Genomic DNA, 24,068 nt, shown 5'->3' with positions numbered 1-24,068 from the left:
GAAACAATGTAAAGAATACAGGAAGTATAAAGATGATGGTAAAATGACAAGAGTATAAAATTATTGAATTTAAAGAATTTAATATTAAGATATAATAAAGAAAGCAGGAGAAGTTATTATGTAAAAAATCAGAAGAGGAAGTTGAGGGAAGTCGTGGGGGGAGGGAAGCCTGGGAATTACATTTTTTTGTTATTTTGTTATTATGATAAAAATGTAAAAGTCAATAAAAATTATATTAAAAAAGATAAATGCCTCCAAAGACAGTGTGTGAGGTGCCAGAACAAGGCCCCCAAACTGAGATCAGACAGCTTTAGTACTGGTCATCTTTAACACTGCCGTAGATGTTCTTCTAGGGCTTTCCCCAATCTGCTCCACCCAAAAAAGAGACACGTTATCCTGCATTCCCCCTCCAACCTTGGCGTCAGAACTGTAACCGTTGGCGATTGTGTACTTGGATTCCACCAGCTGCTTCGTCTTCTCAATCATCTGACGCCCAAACCCAGTCACGCTCTGGAAAAGAAGGGTTAAAACGATGTATTTCAGAGGACAGACAAAAGGGCTGAAGGAGACTTTTGCTTACCGCTTCCTTAAAAGCTTAACCTGAAACCCCAGCCATACTTTGCTAGCTGTAGGGTTTTCCTGAGGCTCACAGATGCTACCAAGTTGCATTGCTTCAGAAACAGGAAGCAGTGCTCCCAACACCCAAGAACCACAGAAGCAGATCCGAACATCCCTTCCTGTCTCCAGAGTGCTCGAGGGCACCCTAATCTGCAAGAAGAAGCATGCCATTTGCCCCAGATGCTGCAGATTGGATCGGAAGTGGGTAAGTCACCAGAAAATACTTTGTGGGCTGGATCAGGCCTAGTTTAGACACGGCATTATTGGAGATGCTGTACCCATTACACCCAAACATTTCCCTGCTGACCAGTGGTGTAGCGTGGGTTGTCAGCACCCGGGGCAAGGCAAGTAATTTGCGCCCCCAACCCGTGGATTTGCGCCCCCTAACCCATGGATTTGCGCCCCCTAACCCTAACCCCCAGATGTTGCGCCCGGTGCGGCCAGCCCCCCTGCACCCCCCACGCTACGCCACTGATGCTGACTAACCTACCCTACAGAAATAAAACTAGGAAAGCGAAAATCCATGAAATTCAGTATTTCACTTCCAAAAGCAGCCAACTGGATACCTCTGAGCTGCGACCAGCAGGTAACGAATGGGCAGTGGGCTTACCCTGCTGTTTGTTCCCAGTATCTGGGCACTCACGAGATCTAGGATATGTTGCTTCCATTTATCTGTCACAGTTTATAGCTAGCCTGTAGATAGCAGCTCTCTGCCCTGCCTGGGTTTATCTAATCTTTCCAAAAACTAATCTAAGCGACTGTCAAGCAATGCCTCTTTGTAGCGGTGGATTCCATGAAGTTTAAATTGGGCTTTTTGTGAGCAGTACTTCCTTTTGACTTCCCTGAACTCGCCACCCATTAACTGCAGAACCTTGTTTCGTTTTTAAAGGGTCAGAAAGTTTGCTTCATAAATTATAAGCAGACCACGAAGATCAGCACAACAATTCAGTCCAGTCAGCTCGCGATAGCAAATGAGGGATAACTTAATAACCGACTGATCTGCCCCGCGGCTGATATGCAACCGGCCGATCTGGTAAACAGGGAATCTGTAATAGGTGTTTTCCCTGTCTTTCGTTGACGCTTGTGCATTGTACTATAAAACCATAACCTGACAACTCCCCAGAGTTTGAAGGGGGCGGGCAGACTTACCTGAGAGATCTCAAGGCAAGGCAGTTTGCCCACCTGGGCGCCAGTGAAGCCGTACACAGAGTTGGCGCTGACCTTGAGTGCCAGCTGCCGTCCGTCCAGCACTTGGCGCTTGAATGGGTCAGTCTCCCGCTTCAGCTCTCCCTTGGCCCTGAGCCAAAAATGGGACAGAACAAAGAAGGAGCGAAGAATGACCACAACAGTTCTGTACTGGCCCCTCCCTACCAGCCACCAATGTGCACATCTGTTAAGTCTTTTTAGCAGCCTTCTAAGCCCTCTCTGGTGAGGACGAGGAATATACCACCCTTCATTAAAAGATCTCAGGGCAGTTCACAAGTTAAAAATACAAGATACCGTTTCCATTAAAGTTTTCAAATATACATTTCCACCGTTAAATATCCATCATTGTAATATCTTTAACAAAACTTTTTTTAAAAAAAATTACAAGATACTGTATTACATCTGCCACACCTGCGTTAAAAGAATGTAAAAAGAGTACAGTGGTATCTCGGTTTTCGAATGTAATCCGTTCTGGGAGACCGTTTGAGTTCCAAAATGTTCGAAAACGGAAAACTGAATATGGAAGCCTCAATACAGAAAACTCAAAACTCAACCTCTGAGCCATGTTCAAAAACCGAAGCATTTATTTCTGGGCTTACAGCGTTTGAAAACCGAAATGTTTATAGCATATTAGAACAATAGGTTGTATGACTTGCTTTTGCATTCATAATTTGATGGAAAATAAAAACTCTCTTCCCCAAAAGCAACAGAAATCCAACATGAAAGATTCTCATTGGAGAAGGATGCAAAAATAAAAAGGTGTCCCTTCTTCCAGTGGCTTGCTTTTTTCCTCATAATAGGGCTATTATCCTACCTTCCTTCCCCAGTCCCCAGCACTGCCTCAAGTTTATTCAAGTGCCATTGCCAAATTCTAGATGACGTATGCCTTTGCTACAAACGCACTTCGCTTGCCACCCGCAAAACCAAGCTGTACTCACTTCCATACCAAATCTCTAAATACCTCCAGGGTTCCAAGCATTTAAGGTATCTCTCCTCCCTCCCTCCTGCCATGCATCCCAGACCTCCTTCCCTTAGAGCACCCTTGCAAATAAGCCTACAAAAGTTACTAGCCTGAAACAAAGCATCACTAGCAAGGAGAGCTCCACTCCTCTGCCAGCATAGGAGCCTTTTGCATTTCTATGCTGTGTAAGGAGGAGAGGGTCTTCTTTCCTCTGGCATCTCCCATGTGGGTACACAGCAGGCAGCAGAATAATTGGTCCTTCCTCCACCAGCCTGATCACTCACCAACGTACAGTTCCATGCACTCGCCAGCATCCAATTCCTTGTCACCTGTGGCTACCAGGTGGGTCCTTTAATACAAGGCTGCTTAAACCTTATTTCCCAGTCAGGGAAACCAGAACTCCTTCTTCAGGTGCCTGGTCTTGCACAGGAAGACGCCTTCCTATGAGCTGGATTATCGGCCCCTCTAAGTCAGGTATTGTCTACTAGGACTGCCAACAGCTGCCCAAGGTCCTGGTTCTGCTATCAGCTGGAGGTGCTGGGGGATTGACCCAGGAACACTCTGTGTGCAAGGAAGGCGCTTGAACCCCAAGTTATGGGCCTGCCCTCCTTTCTTCCAATTATCTTAGACTCGAAAACTTCCCGACCGCTCTACACATGTGCCTCCTACTTCACCTCTTGCGGGCAGCCAGGAGGTTCTCCAAGATCTCAGGCAGCAGCCCTTTGCGGACGGACTCCTTCACAAAGTGGTCCCCAGTCGGGGTGCGGATGAACTGCTCTGCCGAAAGCCTAGTAGGAAGAACCGACAATCCATCAGAGCCTAGCCACCCCCTTTGATGCACAACACCACCCCAGTCTCCAGCCCCTCCCTGCTATATACCCTCCACTATTATTGGGGTCCACTAATATATGCCATTTGGATAGCTTCCGTGGTCACTCGCCCCAATTCCCTGCTTCCCTAATTTTATCTCCCATAAGACCATGCCAGGAAAGAGAATAGCTCTCCCCCTTCTTCTGGGACATCAGTGATACAGCCAAGGTGGTCTCACATTATTATTATTATTATTATTATTATTATTATTATTATTATTATTATTATTATTATTATTATTATACCCGCATATCTCAGAGTGGTTCACAACATAAAATCTCAATATAAAAAACACAAATTACATAATAAAAACAAAAACAAAGACAACCTAATAATCCCCCCTTGACTTTCCATCTTACTTAGGATCCTCCATGTAAAAAAAGTAAAGGTAAAGGACCCCTGGATGGTTAAGTTCACTCAAAGGCAACTATGGGGTGGCGTCACTCATCTAACTTTCAGGCCGAGGGAGCTGGCGTTTGCCCACAGACAGCTTTCTGGGTCATGTGGCCAGCATGACTAAACTGCTTCTGGCGCAACAGGACACCGTGACAGAAACCAGAACACATGGAAACACCATTTACCTTCCCAATGCAGTGGTGCCTATTTATCTACTTGCGCTGGCATGCTTTCGAATTGCTAGGTTGGCAGGAGCTGGGACAAACAACGGGAAATTTGAACCGCCAACCTTCTGATCGGCAAGCCCAAGAGGTTCAGTGGCTTAGACCACAGCGCCACCCGCATCCCCCATGTGAGACATCAGGGAAGAGCACTCCCCCACCGCCCCAGGGCTGCAAAGCTGGTTCCTTGACTCCTCCCTGCAGTTTAGGCTGTTGTTCCCTTCAATTAACTCTGCAGTCCTTTGTATCAGATCCTTTTCTACTCACCCATAGCGATCAACCGCCCCCTGTTGCAGCAGCGTGGTATAGCACAGGTTGTGAGCCATCATGATGGAAGGGTACAGGGAGGAGAAGTCCAAGGTCGCTATGGGCACGTCGTAATAGCTAGAAGAGAACAGCGGGTCTGTTATGATCTTCCGCCCCACCTTCGTACACAGAAACACAGAAGCTGCCTCGTAACACTGATTTGGGTCACTGGTCCACCAAGCTCAGTACTGCCTAAACTGACCGGCATTGGCTCTCCAGGACCTTAACCAAGGGTCTCTCCCAGCCCTGTCTAAAGATGCCAGGGATGGCGCCTGGTTACTTCTGCATGCAAGCCATGAGCCATGGCCCTTTCCTGGCTCCGATAAACTGTACACCTTACCCTAGGCCCCAATCCTTGGTTCCATCTCTCTCACTTCCAGCCCCATGACTCATTCTCATCAGAATCCTTCTCCCAAGGTAGAACTTACAATAATAATTTATTCTTTGTACCCCACTCACCTAACTGGGTTTGCCCCAGCCACTCTGGGTGACTTGCAGCAAATTAAAACATTAAGGCACAGTAAAACATCAAACATTAAAATCTTCCCTATACAGGGCTGCCTTCAGATATCCTCTGAAAGTCAGGTGGTTGTTTATTTCCTTGACATCTGGTGGGATGGCATTCTACAGGGCGGGTGCCACTACTGAGAAGGCCCTCTGCCTGGTTCCCCATAACCTCACTTCTCTCAGTGAGGGAACCGGCAAAAGGCCCTCGGAGCTGGACCTCAAGTGTCCAGGCTGAATGATGGAGGTGGAGATGCTCCTTCAGGTATACAGTGGACGCTCGGGTTGCGAACGTGATCCGTGTGGGATGCAAGTTCGCAACCCGCAGCGGCGCATCTGCACATGCGTGGTTTGCTATTCAATGCTTCTGCGCATGCGCAAAGCGCAATTTAGCCCTTCTGCGCATGCGCGACTGTCAAAACCCGGAAGTAACCTGTTCCGGTACTTCCAGGTTTCGGCAGTCCGTAACCCAAAAAAACACAACCTGAAGCATCTGTAATGATATGACTGTACAGGTATAATAATAATAATAATAATAATAATAATAATAATAATAATAATAATAATTTATTTATACCCCGCCCTCCCCAGCCAAGGCCGGGCTCAGAGCGGCTTACAAGCAATAATAAAAACAAGATGAATGATTACAACTTAAAAACAAAAATAAAATACATTAAAATAATGGAACATTAAAATATTAAAATGTAGCCTCATCGCAGGAGGAGAAGGAAAAGAAAGGGGGGGAAAAGAGAGGGAGGGAATCAAATTGGCTCCAAGCCAAAGGCCAGGCGGAACAACTCTGTCTTACAGGCCCTGCGGAAAGAAATCAGATCCTGCAGGGCCCTGGTCTCATGAGGCAGAGCGTTCCACCAGGCCGGAGCCAGAGTTGAAAAGGCCCTGGCTCTGGTTGAAGCCAATCTAATTTCCTTAGGGCCTGGGACCACTAGGGTGTTGTTATTTATGGACCTTGAGGATCTCCGTGGGGCATACCAGGAGAGGCGGTCCCGTAGGTACGAGGGTCCTAGGCCGTGAAGGCCTTTAAAGGTCAAAATCAGCACCTTAAATCTGACCCTGTACTCCACCGGGAGCCAGTGCAGCTTGAAAAGCACTGGGTGAATATGCTCCCATGGCAGAGACCCCGTGAGGAGCCTCGCTGCAGCATTCTGTACCCGCTGGAGTTTCTGGGACAGCTTCAAGGGCAGCCCCGCATAGAGCGAATTACAGTAGTCAAGCCTGGAGATGACCGTCGCAAGGATCACTGTGGCCAGGTCGGGGCGGGAAAGGTAAGGGACCAACTGCTTGATGTGGCGAAGGTGGAAAAATGTCGCCTTGGCTGTTGCTGTAACTTGCGCCTCCATGGAAAGGGAGGCGTCTAGGATTACACCCAAACTCTTAACGGAAGGCAATGGCACTAATTGGGCCCCCGCAAGAGAAGGGAGTTGGTCCCTCATCCCCATGCCATCCCGACCTAGCCATAGGACCGCTGTCTTCGAAGGATTTAGTTTCAATCGGCTCCCACGAAACCATCCAGCCACAGCTTCCAAACATCTGGTCAGTGTGTTCGGGGCCGAGTCAGTGTGGCCATCCATCAGCAGATAGAGCTGAGTGTCATCAGCATATTGGTGACAGCCCAGCCCAAAGCTCCGGATAATCTGGGCAAGGGGGCGCATAAAGATGTTATAAAGCATCGGGGAATTGCGCCCTGTGGCACTCCACACACCAAGGAGTGGTGCGACGACATTTCCCTCCCTAGTGCCACCCTCTGTCCCCATACCATACAGGTATGACTGTACAGGGCTGAAACCATTTAGGGCTTTAAAAGTCAGCACCAACACTTAGAATTGTGCTCTAAAATGTACTGGGAGCCAATGTAGATCTTTTCTCCTCCATTGCTCCCAAAGTGCCCTGCTCCTTCCTTCTCTCCTGGCCTCCATCCCTGCTCCAAGACTTCACCCCAGTGCTTTCCTGCACCAACTCACAACAGGCTGTGAAAAACCCCCAGCCTCACTCTTGACCCCGCCTTGGGGAAGCACATTTCCCCAGCTTCAGGTCCTGCTGGCCTTACCCTTTCAGAGGTTCAATGACGGTAGCCCCAGCATAGTCTTCCCCGCCTTCTGACTTCACCACCGGCATAACCAGATTCTGCTTCATGGCCTTTGGGCAGAGAGAAGTTGTCAGTTTGGGGTCTGCCTTGGCGCTCTCCCATCAACCCAGGTGGTCTGTCCCACTTGCCTCATGTGCTGCCTGCCAATCCCTGAACTTCTTATTATATCAGCAGAAACAACAAAGAGAGCACTTTAGAAGTTAACATAATGGGGGTGGGGGGTGGTCTGTTACCTTTCAGACAGCAAGTGCAGACGGCAAGTGGATGTCACAAAGCTATTTCCAGCCCTAGTCAGACCTATAGCTCAGTGTTAAAATTATCCAGTCATCTGGTCGCTCAGATTTGTTACATTACGAATACTGCTACCACAATGGCCTCTTATTATGCATTGAACTCCATGTGGTTTTCTACACGCAGTATTCAAACACTTTCCACCAGGTGACTGGGGCTAGCAGACCCAGAAATAAGCTGGCATTTCTCCCTTTAGACGAGGGAGAACCCTTGGCCTTCCAAATATTGCTGAACTGCAACTTCCGCCATCCCTGGCTATTGACTATGCTGGCTGGGGCTGATGGGAGTTGTAGTTTAGCAGCATCTGGAGGGCCAAAGGTTTCCCGCTCCATGCTTTAGAAGGCAGGAGCACACCTGCTTGCCAGAGGCCTAAAGCAGCTGCCTACAGAGCAAAATGTGACAATGGAAAGTAGAGAAAGGACAAAAGAAAGGAGAGCTATCAATATTTACTTTTTATTTATTCGGTCGTATCCTGCCCTTCCTCCCAAAGGAGCCCAGGGCAGTAGAAGAGCCTCCACAAGCCTGCTTTATTTAAAGAAAAAGAAAAGCAGTGTGGTGTGGGGGTTAGAGTCGGGGAATTAAAAATCACTGCTCAAATGTGAATTAGGTGAATAGGCCCTAGTAAAATGTCTGGGTGGAGGGAAAGAGGAGCCGATCAACAGGGTTTTTGTGAAGAATGAGAGTTACAGTGCAAAATTATCCACGTCTACTCAAAAGTAAGCCCCACCAAGTTCAATGGGACTTGTTCCGAGGTGAGTGAATATAAGACTGCTGCCTCGGAATGCAAAGTGCTTTGCATTTTAGAACAACCATGTGGATGTTTATTAATGGAAAGCTTCCAAAACTCAAATGATTTCTGTGAACCCCTCTCTGATTAATTTTTTTTTTAATGATACCAATGTACATACACTGTCAGAAGAATTGGTCTTATATACATGATCTTAGCAGCCTGAATAATAATTGCAACTCCGTGGAAAACAGCCCCGAATCCAAAACTGGATGCTTGGTAGCACTCACTCTGGAATATAGCTTTCCCTTGTGTCCAACTCAAGAGAAAAAGCCAGGAACTCTCACCTGCCGCAGGAGCTGGGAGACAACCTTGATTTGCTGGCCACGCGCCAGGAGATAGCTGAGAGGGACACCTGTCACTCTGGCCATCTCCATGTAGTTGATGACACACATGAGCTTCTCCAAGAGCCGCAGGGGCAGGTAGGCGTCCTTGAGGCAGTACACAGCCAGTCGCCGACGGGACTGGTCCGAGCCATTCTGCAAGAGGATAGGGGAGAGAAAAGGCTTTTGGATTTGGAAAAAGCAGGAAAGAGACCTTTCCTTCTGGATGAACGGAAACAAAGGGGAGGTTCAGTGTGAGAGAACAGGTTCAGACATCTCCAGGTAGGGCTGAAAAAGACCTCCCTGGGAAATCTGCAGAGCTGCCACCACTCAGAATTGACAACACAGAGTGAGAAGGATCTATGGGCTGACATTATATCCATGGGCAGCTTCCTCTGAAGAGACAACGGTTATTTGCTTGAGGGATATGGAGAGCAGAAGCTTGCAAATTCAGAAAAAAGCAAATACTTTTGGATAGATGGGAACAGAAGGTGGATAAAGTTATTGGTTGTTCCATACTTTCCCCCATTCTTTAAGAGCTATAAGCAGACAGGCTGTTGACGATTCCATTATCTAGTACAGTGGTACCTCGGGTTACATACGCTTCAGGTTACAGACTTCGCTAACCCAGAAACAGTGCTTCAGCTTAAAAACTTTGCTTCAGGATAAGAACAGAAATCGGGCTCTGGCGGCGCAGCGGCAGGAGGAGACCCCGTTAGCTAAAGTGGCGCTTCAGGTTAAGAACAGTTTCAGGTTAAGTATGGACCTCCGGAACGAATTAAGTACTTAACCCGAGGTACCACTGTACAGTGTTTCCCAAACTTGGGTCTCCAGCTTTTTGGGGGTGCATACAGCTCCCATCATTATAGTCCAAAAACAACTGGCAACTCAAGTTTGGGAAACACTGATCTAGTAGATTAACAGCCACCAAGAAAGAGTACTCTTGGTGGCGGGCCTCAACATTATGAACCAGTTGCTGGTTAAGAATCACAGGATTCAGAATCTTGGGCTAAAAACCCTAACTTTTGGACAACCCATTTCTTGTAGTTTATATGTCTTTTGGTTTTACTTGATCTTATTGGCTGACATTTAGAGTTTCACCACCACCCTTATTGCTCCTTTTGGGGGGAAAAACATTTTTAAAATGTTTTAAAAGTTCATTTTGGTTGGAAAGTCAGGTTATAAATTTTATAAGTGGAGACAGCACAGGAAAGAACAGATGGATACGGGAACACCACTCCATAAACAAGAGGGCCTTCTGATGATCAGTGTATACAATTAAATGAATTTCCACAACCATGAGAGTTTAAAAAAACTGCCTTTTAAAAAAGTTAAATTTCCCTAAAATCTAAATTACTGCTTGCAAAGATAATGGCTTTTCCAAGAGTCTCCCATAAGCCAGGCACTAAACCTTAGGTACTTACCCTGCCTCAGACAAAACCAGTATGAATCTAGCTTGTGCACTAATAAGAATCTCAGTAAAGGAGCAGTTCTCAAATTCTGTCACATAGTGCTTTGTAAAGACCCTAAACAGATACAGCTTAATGCCAGCCCTTGAGCCCAGGAAACCCCAGAAAAAGTCGTTCTGGGAGGCTGTGTGTGTTGAATTGGCTAAACCTAGCACTCCGGATATTTCAGGCATCAGAAGAGAAAATACAGTGGTACCTCGGGTTAAGTACTTAATTCGTTCCAGAGGTCCATTCTTAACCTGAAACTGTTCTTAACCTGAAGCACCACTTTAGCTAATGGGGCCTCCTGCTGCTGCTGCACCGCCGGAGCACGATTTCTGTTCTCATCCTGAAGCAAAGTTCTTAACCCGAGGTACTATTTCTGGGTTAGCAGAATCTGTAACCTGAAGCGTATGTAACCTGAAGTACCACTGTAAATGGACAGTCAAGAATAAAAGTCACCAGACGTTTGTTCTACAGAGGAAAGCTGCTAGGCCACAAGGTCTGGCTGCTCACTGTCACCTGCAAATCTGTGATGATAGAGTGCTGTACGTCTTCCTTCTGCTCTTGCAAAAAGTGATAGCTGACAGCATTCAGCGTGTAGGAGCGCAATTTGTAGTCCCGCAGCAAAACCTGGCGAGGGAGGAAGAGAAGAAATGGCTAAGATGGGGAAGTGAACATGGTCCAGTGGGCAAAATGCTCACTCACCATCTTTGCTCACTCACCATCTTTGCTCACTCACCATCTTTCAGCACTTCATCTGCAAAACGGGTCTATCAGCCTTGCTTACCTGAAGCAGATCAAACTGGATTCTGCCTTCCATGTTAATGACTTTATTCTCTCGCCGGCCCATCTGCTTGGACTGGAAGGAAGAGTCACGGATGACGGACTTACGTGCAGGAATACGGCCCAGAAAGGGAAATGTGGTGACCTGGATGGGAAGAGATGCAGAAAAGGAAGCTGTGAGCCATGGCAGGAAGATAAAGGCAGGACGCTTATATGTAAGGCTGCATCGTTTAATCAGTTAACTGGTTCGATTCATTGAAAGTGCACCTGACTACCTGGGAATCAGATTTTCAAAACCGTTTTAAGTACAAAGTATTTGCAAAAAGTTCAGAGGGCAAACACCATCTCATGTACGCAGACCTCTAAAGGGAAAACCTACAAAGAGGTACAGATAAGCCTTTGTGAGTGTGACAGTTCACGCATTTGGGGTGGGGAGGGTGGGGCAGTGGCCAGTTTCCGCAGTTTCAAAAGATTCCACACTCCTGGCCTGGAACCTGCCAGTCAAAGCAAAGCGTGGCCTGTTTTAATGCAGGAACAGCCACAGAACTGCACTTGCAGTGGCAGGCAAAACATGTAAAGGGTCAGGGAAAGTTGGGCTCACCTTGAGGGTCTGGGCACGGGTGATGAGGTATGGGAAGTCAAAGTTCTGGATGTTATAACCAGTGATGATGTCCGGGTCCACTGTCCGTATGAATTCTGCCCAGGCCTGGAAGAAAGTTGTGATATTTGGCTATATGGAGCTGTCATACGCAGAACGTGTAATAGGGTCTGTCTATCCCACTACTGTTTCCTCTGTCTGGCAGAGGCTTTCAGCAATCCAGGATCTCAGGCTGAGGCCCTTCCAAGCTTTTCCACTTGTTTGCAGGGGAAATGACCTGCGCCTCCATGGACAGCTGTGAGTTACCCCGTTCAGGACGAGGGAATCCCCCACGCCTGCCTGCCCTCTAGAAACAGTACTTCTGTCTTGTCAGGATTCAACCTCAATCTGTTAACCGCCTCCATCCTCCAACCCCCTCCAGATACTCGAACAGGACATTCACCACCTTCACTGGTTCCGATTGAAAAGAGAGGTAGAGTTGGGTATCATCCGCATACTGGTGAACACCCAGCCCCACCCCCCTGATGATCCCTCCCAGGGGCTTTATATAGATGTTAAAAAGCATGGGGGAGAGGACAGAGCCCTTTAGTTCTAAAATTATTATTATAGTATATTATAGTATAGTATGTGTAATATGCTTATAGGAAACCCACTGAAGGCAGCTTCCAGTATGTAATTCATGAGAATATACAGGATAAGTTTAAAACCATGTAACACCATCAACACCATTCGCAACCAGAGGTACCACTGTACATGTTGTTGAAAACAAACAATCATCCCCACAGACTAAGCCACATAGCTTAGTACGTACACCTCCATATACAGCATTCCACTGCAAAACACCCAGGGGCCTCCACCGCTGCTCAGATCCTCCACACACTTCTCAGGGCATTTTCTAGCCCCAATATCGCCCCCATTACCTTGAGCAGCTCCGCCTCCTTTTGGAAGCAGAGCACCTGGGAACCCACAATAGGGGCACAGCTCTGCAAGGTGAAGACATTGCGCACAAAAGGGTCCTTCTCCCCCTGGCGGAGGACCATATTGGCGATCTGGATCACTGGGTCCTTCTCCGGTTCGGGGAAAATACCTGAACAGGGAAACGAAACAAAATGCAGAATGGGATCGTCAATGGAAAAACTGACAGCTGCCCACTGCCATTCAGGGACTGTAGAAGTGGCTATCTGTTCTGGATTGTAGCAATGATGAATCCACTATTATGGTTTAACCCCTTCACTTATAACACCTGCCCACACCAATAGTTAATCTCACAAGTTCTTCTGAGCTCATACACTGCCAGGGTGTCTTTTGCCAACTCTAAGCCTAGACACCCTGCCCTTGATATTACAGTAAGACTTAGGTAAGTTATTGTTCACTCTGAAATCTAAGGAACAGCCGCCTGCCCAGGAAAAATAAGAATCCGCAGCTTGTCAGGCCTACTGCACAAACCACTACATAATAATACACTATTTCTTGTGGGCTGACTCAGATTGCCTGCAAAAATGACCTCAGGAAGAGACATTTCAGTGTTGCTGAACAAGCCCATTTAGACCGAGATAAGTTTTAGATTTGTAAAACCTTGTCATTTGTTATAAAACTTATGAAGATACTCAACAGAGTAATTAATTATTATTATTATTATTATTATTATTATTATTATTATTATTATTACCCCGCCCATCTGGCTGGGTTTCCCCAGCCACTCTGGGCGGCTTCCAACAAAATATTAAAAACAATAAAGCATCAGACATTAAAAACTTCCCTAAACTAGGCAGCCTTCACTTGTCTTTTAAAAGTAAAATAGTTATTTATTGCCTTGACATCTGCTGGGAGGGCGTTCCACAGGGCAGGCGCCACTACCGAGAAGGCCCTGTGCCTGGTTCCTTGTAAGCTCACTTCTTGCAGCGAGGGAACCACCAGAAGGCCCTTGGTGCTGGACCTCAGTGTCCGGGCAGAACGATGGGGGTGGAGACGCTCCTTCAGGTATACAGGACCGAGCCGGTTTAGGGCTTTAAAGGTCAGCACCAACACTTTGAATTGTGCTTGGAAACATACTGGGAGCCAATGAAGATCTTTCAGGACCGGTGTTATGTGGTCCCGGCGGCCACTCCCAGTCACCAGTCTTGCTGCCGCATTCTGGATTAATTGCAGTTTCCAAGTCACCTTCAAAGGTAGCCACACGTAGAGCACATTGCAGTAGTCCAAGCGGGAGAGAACTAGCCTCCCACCTACCAGGACCTAAAAACTTTCTCATCATGTCTTGTTCTGCCCCAACTATCCTCGATACCTTTGCGTCCAGCACATTCAATGTCGAAACTGAGCACACGCAAGGGGGCAATGCGCTGCCACTCTCCCTCGGGCGGGTGGCTCACAAAATCCATCCAGGCGATATCCGCCTCCAGTTGACACAGCGACACCTAGGGGTGAGGAGGAAAAGGAAGAATTAACGAGGAATTCCTACAGCTGCTGAGGGACGCGGATGGCGCTGTGGGTTAAACCACAGAGCCTAGGACTTGCCGATCAGAAGGTCGGCAGTTCAAATCCCCGCGACGGGGTGAGCTCCCGTTGTTCGGTCCCTGCTCCTGCCAACCTAGCAGTTTGAAAGCACGTCAAAGTGCAAGTAGATAAATAGGTACCACTCAGGCAGGAAGGTAAACGGCATTTCCGTGTGCTGCTCTGGTTCGCCAGTAGCGGCTTAGTCATGGTGGCCGCATGACCCGGAAGCTGTACGCCGGCTCCCTCGGCCAATAAAGCAAGATGAGTGCCGCAACCCCAGAGTCGGTCACAACTGGACCTAATGGTCAGGGGTCCCTTTACCTTTACCTCCTACAGCCGCTAACATGTAGTTTTCAGCTCTGAAGATTTCCTATCCTGACTGCACACACTGTGCTTATATCTTCCAGAAGAAAATATCCCCCACTAGGCACAAAACACCAAACTCTGCTCAGGTCCAGCCAACTAAAAGCTATGCCAACTCAGACATCCCCAAACACACCTTTCTCCACCTGCTCAACTCTACACCTTCAGAAACCTGCCCTCTCCCCAACCCCAGCACCTTGGGTGGGTTATCCTTGCTGGATTCTCCAGCAGGCTGTTCTTGTCGCAGGCGGTACTTTCCGGCAGGCAGTTCAATCCAGTTGCAGCCAACAACATCCCGGTCCACCATGAACCTAAGTTGGGAAAGAAATCTTAGGTTTGATGGGAGCTGGGTAGAGAAAGACTTGGAAAGAAATCACACCTTCCCCCATCTGCCTCAAATATAATGCAGGAAAAGAGGGAAAGTAGATAGGAGTGTTAAGGGAACGGAGTCAAACAGAATGTTTCAGCAGGCGCCTCAAGACTCTATCCAGGTGTGCTTGTAACTCATTTCTACTTACACTGCAGGATCACAGTCATTTGATTCTGATGGGGAAGTAACGGCATCTTTGCAAACATACCTGGATATGTGTGTTAAGACCAAAAACTCGCCTAGTCCTCTCATATAATAATAATAATAATAATAATAGTACTAGTAGTAGTAGTAATAATAATAACAATAGTAATAATAATTTATTATTTCTACCCCGCCCATCTGGATGGGTTTCCCCAGCCACTCTGAGCGGCTCCCAACAGAATATTAAAAACACAACAAAACATCAAACATTAAAAATTTCCCTAAACAGGGCTGCCTTCAGATGTCTTCTAAGTCAGAGAGTTGTTTATTTCCTTGACATCTGATGGGAGGATGTTCCACAGCGTGGGCGTCACTACTGAGAAGGCCATCTGCCTGGTTCCCCGTAACCTCACTTCTCACAGGGAGGGAACCGCCAGAAGGCCCTCAGAGCTGGACCTCAGTGTCCGGGCTGAGCGATGAGGGTGAAGACGCTCCCTCAAGTACACTGGGCCAAGGCCGTTTAGGGCTTTAAAGGTCAGCACCAACACTTTGAATTGTGCTCGGAAACATACTGGGAGCCAATGCGGATCTCTCAGGACCAGTGTTATATGGTCTTGGCGGCTACTCCCAGTCATCAGTCTAGCTGCTGCATTCTGGATTTGTTGTAGTTTCCGGGTCACCTTCAAAGGTAGCCCCATGTAGAGCGCATTGCAGTAGTCCAACCCTATGCGGTCTGAGCCTCTGCATACGCCACACATTCCCAAGCAACCGTGAGGTCTAGAAACTGCATTCTGCTGAAGCTGTTTAGCTCTGATTGGTTGAACAGAGCAGAGTGAAAAGTGCCAGCTTTCTGAGGAGGAAAACATGCAAACATGGGGTTGGACTGTCCTACCTGATTTCAAAGTCAATGTTCGATTCGTAGGCTTGATAGTGGAGCACTCCCAGCGTCCCACAGCGTAGTCCCTGTTCCAGCAACCTCTTGGCTGGTGCAATTAGCCGGGGCAACGCCATAGTAATTTTCAGGAAGGGTGCAAGATGTTGCCCGTGGTAGCCATACATGTCTAAGTGAACAGGGGAAGAGTCTTAAGGCCCTGGGGGAATTCAGACTCCTCAAACCTTATCACAAATCCCCACCTCCTCCCGTTCCTGACATCTACAGCTTTCAGATCTGCATCTTACTTCTTCCCTCCAACCTTGCACATCTGGCAAGACCGCAGGCGCTCCAAGCCGAAAGCTCATAAACATTACAGTTGTAATGTTTCATAAAGCTATTTAAGGACTAGGATTGGTTGATGACTTTAGAACTCTTTTGCTCCTATTATACATACAACACAATCTTGCCTATTCAGGCCGGACTCAACCGCCACAAACAGCATGAGGAATTGAGCATGAAAAGGCAACACTGTTCCGGGTGCTAAAAGAGCAAGGCTGCTGTGGTGTTAGTTAATGCTCAGCAGGCATCCCAAATCTGGATCTAACACAGGGTTCCCCAAACTGGGGTCTCCAGCTGCTTTTGGACTACAATTCCCATCATCTCTGACCATTGGTCCTGCTAGCTAGAGATGATGGGAGTTGTAGTCCAAGACCCAAGTTTGGGCAGCCCTGGTCTAACCCAACCATCTTTCCAGACAAAGGGGTTCCCTACACACAAACTGTCTTGCGCTCACTTTGCTTGTTGCAGATCTCCACTGCCAGAACAACTTGGGTCAGACCGTCTTTGTTGGATCGCATGTCCCGGATGACAGCCGCATTCAGTTCCCGCTGAAAGTCAGCCAGATGTTCTGCTTGGAATCCTGGGAGAAAAGTTAACAGAAAGAGGAAGGGGAGCAGGAGACTGACTAAGCTGCAGAAGGAAGGAGGGTGGTTTGGGGAGAGCCCCTCCCTCTGTAAACACTCACCAGCCTGGGCGGGCACATAGAAATAGGGGGCAAAGCCATGGATGTGGCAGCAGATACTGTTGCCGGCTCCAGTGACTCCAAACATCCGCAGGACAGGAACTGGACCCTGAGTGGATCCTGGGAAGCCAGGGAGGTGAGCGCCTGCCTCAAGAAGAGAGAGAGGCTGGATGAGTTGCTGAATGTTGATAATGTACAATTAGTATTTAACTATTTAAATTACAATTGTCTTTCCACTAAAAAAAATCTCTAGTGAACCATGTATGATACGAAATTAAAAAATGCTCTTTCAGACCACTTCTAACTTTTTAATATACAGTGGTACCTCGGGTTACATATGCTTCAGGTTACATACGCTTCAGGTTATAGACTCTGCTAACCCAGAAATAGTACCTCGGGTTAAGAACTTTGCTTCAGGATGAGAACAGAAATCGTGCAGCGGCGGCAGTGGCAGCAGGAGGCCCCATTAGTTAAAGTAGTGCTTCAGGTTAAGAACAGTTTCAGGTTAAGAACGGACCTCCGGAACGAGTCAAGTACTGAACCCGAGGTACCACTGTATATTTTAGCTGAATCAGCCCACATTATTTTGGTACATTTTCCATTCCATAACCTTAACATTTATTTTCTTTCAGAACGAAAGACTTCACAATACTTTACACACAGATTTCCAAATATACCTTCCTACAAGCTTGCCATGATACCTTTCCTCATCCCAACAATCAGAAAAATGGGACTACAATTTCTCTGGGGAATTCCAGACTTTATCCACTCTGTCCGGCAAACAGGGCTAAGAATATTATGGGGCTATTGTAGCTATCAAAAGCCCCAGGAAGTATAACAGCTTCAGACTTCCCTTTCTGTAGAAGAGTTATTGTTCAGTAAGGCAAAGGGAATACCTAGTTCGGCAAACCCCTTCCCAGAAGGAATGGAATCCATTCTGCAGCACCTTCAATACCTTTTCGTCAGCATTTTATTGGCTTATGTACTCACCCACATAATAATCTAGTTCCACTTGCTGGAAACACAGAGCTTCCTCTTTCGGGTTTATTTTGGGAGGCGGTGGTCTCTGCCATTTTGGATTCTGCACCGATGAGAAGAGATTACCTGAAGGGAGCAGAGAAACTCACATCAATCACAACCATCAATTCTCTTTTGACCAACTACAAATTTGGTGCGGCTAAAGATCTTGCAGGACGCGGGTGGCGCTGTGGGTTAAACCACAGAGCCTAGGACTTGCCGATCAGAAGGTCGGCGGTTCGAATCCCCGTGACGGGGTGAGCTCCCATTGTTCGGTCCCAGCTCCTGCCAACCTAGCAGTTTGAAAGCACGTCAAAGTACAAGTAGATAAATAGGTACCGCTCCAGCGGGAAGGTAAACGGCGTTTCCGTATGCTGCTCTGGTTCGCTAGAAGCGGCTTAGTCATGCTGGCCACATGACCCGGAAGCTGTACGCCGGCTCCCTCGGCCAGTAAAGCGAGATGAGCGCCGCAACCCCAGAGTCGGCCACGACTGGACCTAATGGTCAGGGGTCCCTTTACCTTTACCTTAAAGATCTTGCACCTTCCAAGTTCAAACTGCTAGTTGCAAAGAGTAGGAAGAAAAGAGATGAGGCAGCACCAAAAATAAAAATAAAAAAGGAAAGGCAAAGTTTCACAGTGGTTTCAATTGAACACAATATGCTCTGTGCTCAACATTACTCAGTACCACATCTAGAAGATCCATGGTTTCCCACACCTGGTTTATTGCTGTAATTCAGCATTTCTTTGTTTTTATGTGCCATTGAATGCTGAATTACAGCAATAAACCAGGTGGGAAACCATGGGCCTTCTAGATGTGGCTGAACTACACTGGCCATGCTTGCTGGGGCTGATGGGAGCCTGTTCAGCAATATCTGGAAGGCCAAAGGCTCCCCATACCACCACCAAACATACATTTTGCTTTGTCAGTCTGCTGCCCAACCTTTCTGACTCATTTGCCTAGGCAGTCTGCTCCTTATCTGGTAGCCATGTAACTCACCAAAGGGGATGACATCAGGTACCAACTGTGCTTCCTTCACCTCCAGAGCCATCTCAGCCTCTACCTCATCCAAAAAGGCCAGTTCCTCTTCAAACTGTGAGGGGCCATCCTCTTCCCAATCACCTCCTCGCGACTTCTTCCTCTGGGAAAGAGTAGGCTCCCCCACAGAAGCCTTCCGTTTGCTTTCCATATTGGCATTCCTAGAAGAGAGAGAAGAGTGTCCCACCATCAATAGCCAAGCCAGTTCTTCATAAATGTCACAGACTTCCACAACTCCTGGTTACACTATGAAAGCAGACAGGGATCTGTCAACCGGGGTAACCCATGTGGTGCCCTCCAGATTTTCTTGGACTACGACTCCCATCAGTCCTAGTCACCATGACCATTGATTAAGGATGATGGGAGCTGTAGTCCAACAATGCCTGGAGGATTATCCCTCATTGGCTATCACTGACCTAAATTAGGAATACTCCTTAGCCCCCTTTGCAGCCATTGTTCACATTATACATTGCTAAAGGGTCCAGTACTCTCATGGAATTGTGCTTCCCTGCCACGACACCCACCCACAAATGTGGCACTAGTTTTCACCTACTCCCCTGATATGGTGACAACCATAATCTGTACACTTTGCTTATAATGATGCACAGCAATAATATGTAAATCCTTTCTGCTGCATGCATTCACGCTGAAAGACTAAGCTCAAAGGCCAGTGATTATAATTAAGGCCTTACTCATGAAATAAATAAAAACAAAATTATGTTTGTTTTGCTGAAAGGCAACCTCAGAGGTTGCAATGAGCAAGCTAAGGGAGACTGTTTAACACTTCCCCTGTCTGTCATTTATCCACTCCAAACTCTCACCCCAAAATGTTTTCCCACCTGCCAGGTAGAGATTATTCTGAGCAGATAAACAGCAGGAAGAGAAATAGTTAAGCAACTCTTCATCTTCCAAATTGATCCTCTGCTCAAAATGACAGCTGCAATCAGCTGTTTTTTTCAAAAACAACCCCAACCTGCAAACATATATGCAAACCTTCAGGAGAATATATATTTTGTGAGTTTGGCTCTGAGTGCTCTTTAAAGCATATAAGGATGGTCATACTGAATCAAAGTAATGGGTCATGAAGATTAGCATTATTTCACCAACGACTGGCCAGATGCCCCCAGGGAAATTCACAGGCTGGGTAGACAGAAACAGCCATCACCACCTATGGCTTTGCTCCTTCAAGGCTATCAGAGGTAGAAGACACAACAAAAGCTGCACTGCATGGATTTTACACAATTCTTTTTAAAGCCATTTGCCAGCAGCAATTGATGAACCATTGGGAAGGGGAGGCTCTTCAGAGCAATCACAGTACCAGAATCAACCACCAACAAGAGCACTTAAGAACCATAGGCCACCTAAGGTTGTCACCTGCCCACCACTTCCCCGCAACCCCACCCCGGGGGTGCCAGCTTGAATAAAATATATGGGGGGGGAGCGAGGTAAGTCCTGCCCCACATAATCAATCACAAGACACCCTTTGAAAGGAAATGCCTATTAACAGGGGGAGGCGGTGGCCCTCTCAACTATTTCATTGAGGGGGCCAAAAGGACCTTAGGCCCTGGGAGCTGGATCCTATGCCCTACCCCCACATTAACCTGCTGCCCTCTTCTTTCAATGCATCCTGCTCTAGTTTAATAATAATAATAATAATAATAATAATAATAATAATAATAATAATAATGGCTCTGATTTCATTCCACAGGGCCTGTAAGACAGAGTTGTTCCACCTGGCCTTTGGCTTAGAATCCGTTTGATTCCCTCCCCCTCTTTCTTTTTCCTTTCTCCTCCTGTCCAGAGGCTGCATCCTAATGTTTTAATAACAATATTTTATTGTTTTTAAGTTGTATTTTAATCAACTTGTTTTTATTATTGGTTGTTAGCCGCCCTGAGCCCGGTCTTGGCTGGGGAGGGCGGGGTATAAATAAAATTTATTACAGTGGTACCCCGGGTTAAGAACTTAATTCGTTCTGGAGGTACATTCTTAACCTGAAACTGTTCTTAACCTGAAGCACTACTTTAGCTAATGGGGCCTCTTGCTGCTGCTGCGCTGCCGGAGCACGATTTCTGTTCTCATCCTGAAGCAAAGTTCTTAACCTGAAGCACTATTTCTGGGTTAGCAGAGTCTGTAACCTGAAGCGTATGTAACCTGAGGTACCACTGTATTTATACCCCGACCATCTGGCTGCGTTTCCCCAGCCACTCTAATTTCCTTTTCCACATTCGTTTCCCTCACGACCCTTCTCCCAGGAGCACCCACACCTGCCATGCCTTCAGCACCCAGCACCCACCCCACTCCCAGTTGCTTCCAAGAGCCTCCAGTAGTCCAAGGGGGCCTGCAGATGTTGCTGGACCCCCAACTACCGTCAGCCCCAGGCTCCCTGCCTCAGTCTCTGCCCCCAGGGAACCCCTATGGGCTCGCTCACGTCACCCACCCTCTCCCCATACCGGCACCCCACCCCAAAACCACTTCAAACCCGCACACTCTCACCTCACTACCCCGACTCCCTCGACCAGTCTCCCGCCAACAAGTTCAGGGGTGGAGCCTGCCACTCCAGCCCCTTGTTGCCATGCCAACCCTCTTCCCATTGGCCACCGCCTCTGTGTTTTCTTCATCCGGGTAGCGGCGGGAATCCAAACTCAGCCTTCGGCGAGTGGTCGGATGGAACACGCATGCGTAAGTCTTACTACCCTCCGGTCGCCATGTTTGGAGGGGCAAAACGGTGGGGGGGGCGGGGGCAGCCATACCTAACTGAGCATGCGTAAATGCTGCGGCCGGGTTTCGGCGGGTGGGCGGGGTGACTGGACTTGGGCATAGGCGAACTACGCATGCGTAGCGTGATTCGCGGCGAGCGCCATAAGGAGTGTGGCTTCAGGTGGGTGGGCTGAAGCGGCATGTTGAGAAGGGCGCGTAAGATCTAGCCCTGTTTGTAGAGATTCAGCCTTTAGCCCTTCTGCCCGTTTGAGTTCCTGTCTGGAAATGTTGCTGGCGGCGTGAGCACAGAGCAGGTGCAAGGGTTCAGGGCATCGCCACGTTCACCCAGCCATTCATTGTCACTTAATTACGCTTATATCCTTCTCAGGGATGTAGTGGCAAATTCAGAAGTGCAGGGACCTTCATCATTGTCACAGCTACACCCCATTCTAATATTATACAATAACCTTCTAACTGCACAATAGGAATAAATCTTATGCATAGCAACAATATATGCAGATCCCGACGTGCTCGATCTTCTATTTTCTGTGTACATATGGGGGCATGTTGGATCAATCCATCAACCTCTGATGGATGATTTAGAAGGATTGGGTCCAGCATCACTTTCGCTGCTGGGTGTCCTCGCATAGACAAAACAATCTCTGCCTTCTGCTACTTCTTGAAACTTCTTCTCTATTATGTTTCTGGAACAAATGATTCTCTCTCTCACAGAGAGAGAATACCCACCAGGGCAAATGATTTTGAGTGTTCCAATGTCCTTTTCCCCCCAAGCAAGTTAAGTTAAGGTTACCAGATTTTTTTTTCAATGCATCCGGGGACACTTTTCAATTTCAATGGATTTTGTATGGGGACTGATTTGTAAATCTGGGGACTGTCCCCGGGAAATGGGAACGTCTGGTAACCTTAAGTTAAGTTATGTTTCCTCCAACTGGCACACTGGACGAACACAGAGTGGTTAAAAGGCTCCCCTTTCATGCTGAGGGCATGCTGGGTATAAATTGTAGAAAGGTTTTAACAGATTTTCCTGAGCACCTGGGGTCAAAAGAAAGTAATTTAAAACAACTGTTGTTGAGACATTTCATTCAAAATCTGCTAGACAGAGCCAGACAGAGGATGACAACATGTGGGTGTCCTGCCGCCCCCCCAAACATAAATCCTGGCTATTCCCATGCCCCCCAGGACTGACGTTCCCCATCCTGGGTTTAGATAAAGCAGCTTCGAGGAAGCTAGTCTTTCCACTTCCTCTCCAGCAGTCTTTCCCCCTTCCTGCTCTCCCCTGCCCCCAACTGAGTGGTTAAAATGACAGCACTTAGGTAGGAAGTTGAGCAATTGCAAAGCACATTTTGTCTCTTCTCCTGCTCCCCCCCCCCCCCGTGCTGTAGTAGCATTGTAACTCAGTTGAAAATGTTGAATGAATTGCTTCATATAACGTGGGAGTCGGCAACTCGGCAGCCCTTGGGCTGCATTTGGCCCAGTCTAACTCTCTGCTTCCCACTTGACAGCCCACATTCCTCAACTTACGCACACATCTTTTGCTTTAAGGCTAAGATACAAAAACGCTTGTGTGTGAAAGCACACACGCTCCCTGATTTCCCCCTTCAGTTGTGATAGTTTTCATATCAAACCTTCAGCTTTATACACAGGTACTGGGTATAAACAAGACCTTGCACAGATCCCAAGAAGGCGAAATGGAGATGTAGGGTTGGGGAGACCGCGTGGCTCAGCATCTCATCCAGAAAGCTGGGATTGGGATTCTTTTTTGCACTCATGCAAGGCTGCAACGCGGGTGGCGCTGTGGGTTAAACCACAGAGCCTAGGACTTGCCGATCAGAAGGTCGGCGGTTCGAATCCCCGCGACGGGGTGAGCTCCCGTTGCTCGGTCCCTGCTCCTGCCAGCCTAGCAGTTCGAAAGCACGTCAGAGTGCAAGTAGATAAATAGGTACCACTCCAGCGGGAAGGTAAACAGCGTTCTTTGTGCTGCTCTGCTTCGTCAGAAGCGGCTTAGTCATGTTGGCCACATGACCCGGAAGCTGTATGCCGGCTCCCTCGGTCAATAAAGCGAGATGAGCACCGCAACCCCAGAGTCAGTCATGACTGGACCAATGGTCAGGGGTCCCTTTACCTTTACTAAGGCTGCCCTTCAGAAGCAGGAGCAGTGAAGCACAAGAGCAGTGCCAGCGAAGAGCTTGCTGGACAAAAGACACACCCCACTAATTATAAACAATCATTTGTCATGTCTATACAGTGGTACCTTGATTGTCAACCTTAATCCATTCTGGGAGTCCGTTCGACTCCTGGAACAGTTCAAAAACCAAGGCGTAGCTTCTGATTGGCTGCAGGAGCTTCCTTCACTCAATCAAAAGCCATGGAAGCGGCGTCGGACGTTCGGCTTCCAAAAAACATTTGCAAACCAGAACACTCACTTTCTGGTTGGCAGCGTTTGGGAGCCAAAATGTCCGAGTACCAAGGCATTTGACAACCAAGGTATGACTGTATTGGATATGGGGGAGCCTCTCTACACAGCATAGGCATCAACTCCTAGGGGCGAGGCAGTTTTGGGCCCCCAGATATTTTTATGAGAGGGCCGTGCCCCCTTAATATTCATAGGACA

The 24,068-nt window shown here is 47.6% G+C and overlaps 1 protein-coding gene across 2 annotated transcripts in view; it reads right to left on the bottom strand.

The window, feature by feature from the left end:
- Window positions 1-21,389, bottom strand: part of POLD1 (DNA polymerase delta 1, catalytic subunit) — a 35,382-nt gene extending 13,993 nt beyond the window's left edge. The window contains exons 1-18 of one of the 2 annotated variants that reach the window (XM_081883843.1): window positions 21,233-21,389; window positions 18,700-18,899; window positions 17,675-17,788; window positions 16,688-16,828; window positions 16,457-16,582; window positions 15,682-15,850; window positions 14,472-14,586; window positions 13,704-13,833; window positions 12,340-12,506; window positions 11,423-11,527; window positions 10,826-10,966; window positions 10,558-10,668; window positions 8,552-8,743; window positions 7,148-7,236; window positions 4,540-4,656; window positions 3,460-3,573; window positions 1,768-1,915; window positions 415-510 (exon numbers count right to left, since the gene is read on the bottom strand). In XM_081883843.1, coding sequence (XP_081739969.1) covers window positions 415-510; window positions 1,768-1,915; window positions 3,460-3,573; window positions 4,540-4,656; window positions 7,148-7,236; window positions 8,552-8,743; window positions 10,558-10,668; window positions 10,826-10,966; window positions 11,423-11,527; window positions 12,340-12,506; window positions 13,704-13,833; window positions 14,472-14,586; window positions 15,682-15,850; window positions 16,457-16,582; window positions 16,688-16,828; window positions 17,675-17,788; window positions 18,700-18,899; window positions 21,233-21,357 — 2,400 coding nt within the window. In that variant the 5' untranslated portion in view covers window positions 21,358-21,389. Of the gene's footprint in view, window positions 1-414; window positions 511-1,767; window positions 1,916-3,459; window positions 3,574-4,539; window positions 4,657-7,147; window positions 7,237-8,551; window positions 8,744-10,557; window positions 10,669-10,825; window positions 10,967-11,422; window positions 11,528-12,339; window positions 12,507-13,703; window positions 13,834-14,471; window positions 14,587-15,681; window positions 15,851-16,456; window positions 16,583-16,687; window positions 16,829-17,674; window positions 17,789-18,699; window positions 18,900-21,032; window positions 21,159-21,232 lie in introns of those variants that run through there. The other variant, XM_081883844.1, reaches the window with a different exon arrangement.
- Window positions 21,390-24,068: the final 2,679 nt, after the last annotated feature.

Source organism: Podarcis melisellensis (assembly GCF_964234715.1).
Source record: "Podarcis melisellensis genome assembly, chromosome: 13".
NCBI lineage: Eukaryota > Metazoa > Chordata > Lepidosauria > Squamata > Lacertidae > Podarcis > Podarcis melisellensis.
Note: the sequence above shows the minus strand (reverse complement) of the source record. Positions and strands in the feature narration are given on the sequence as shown.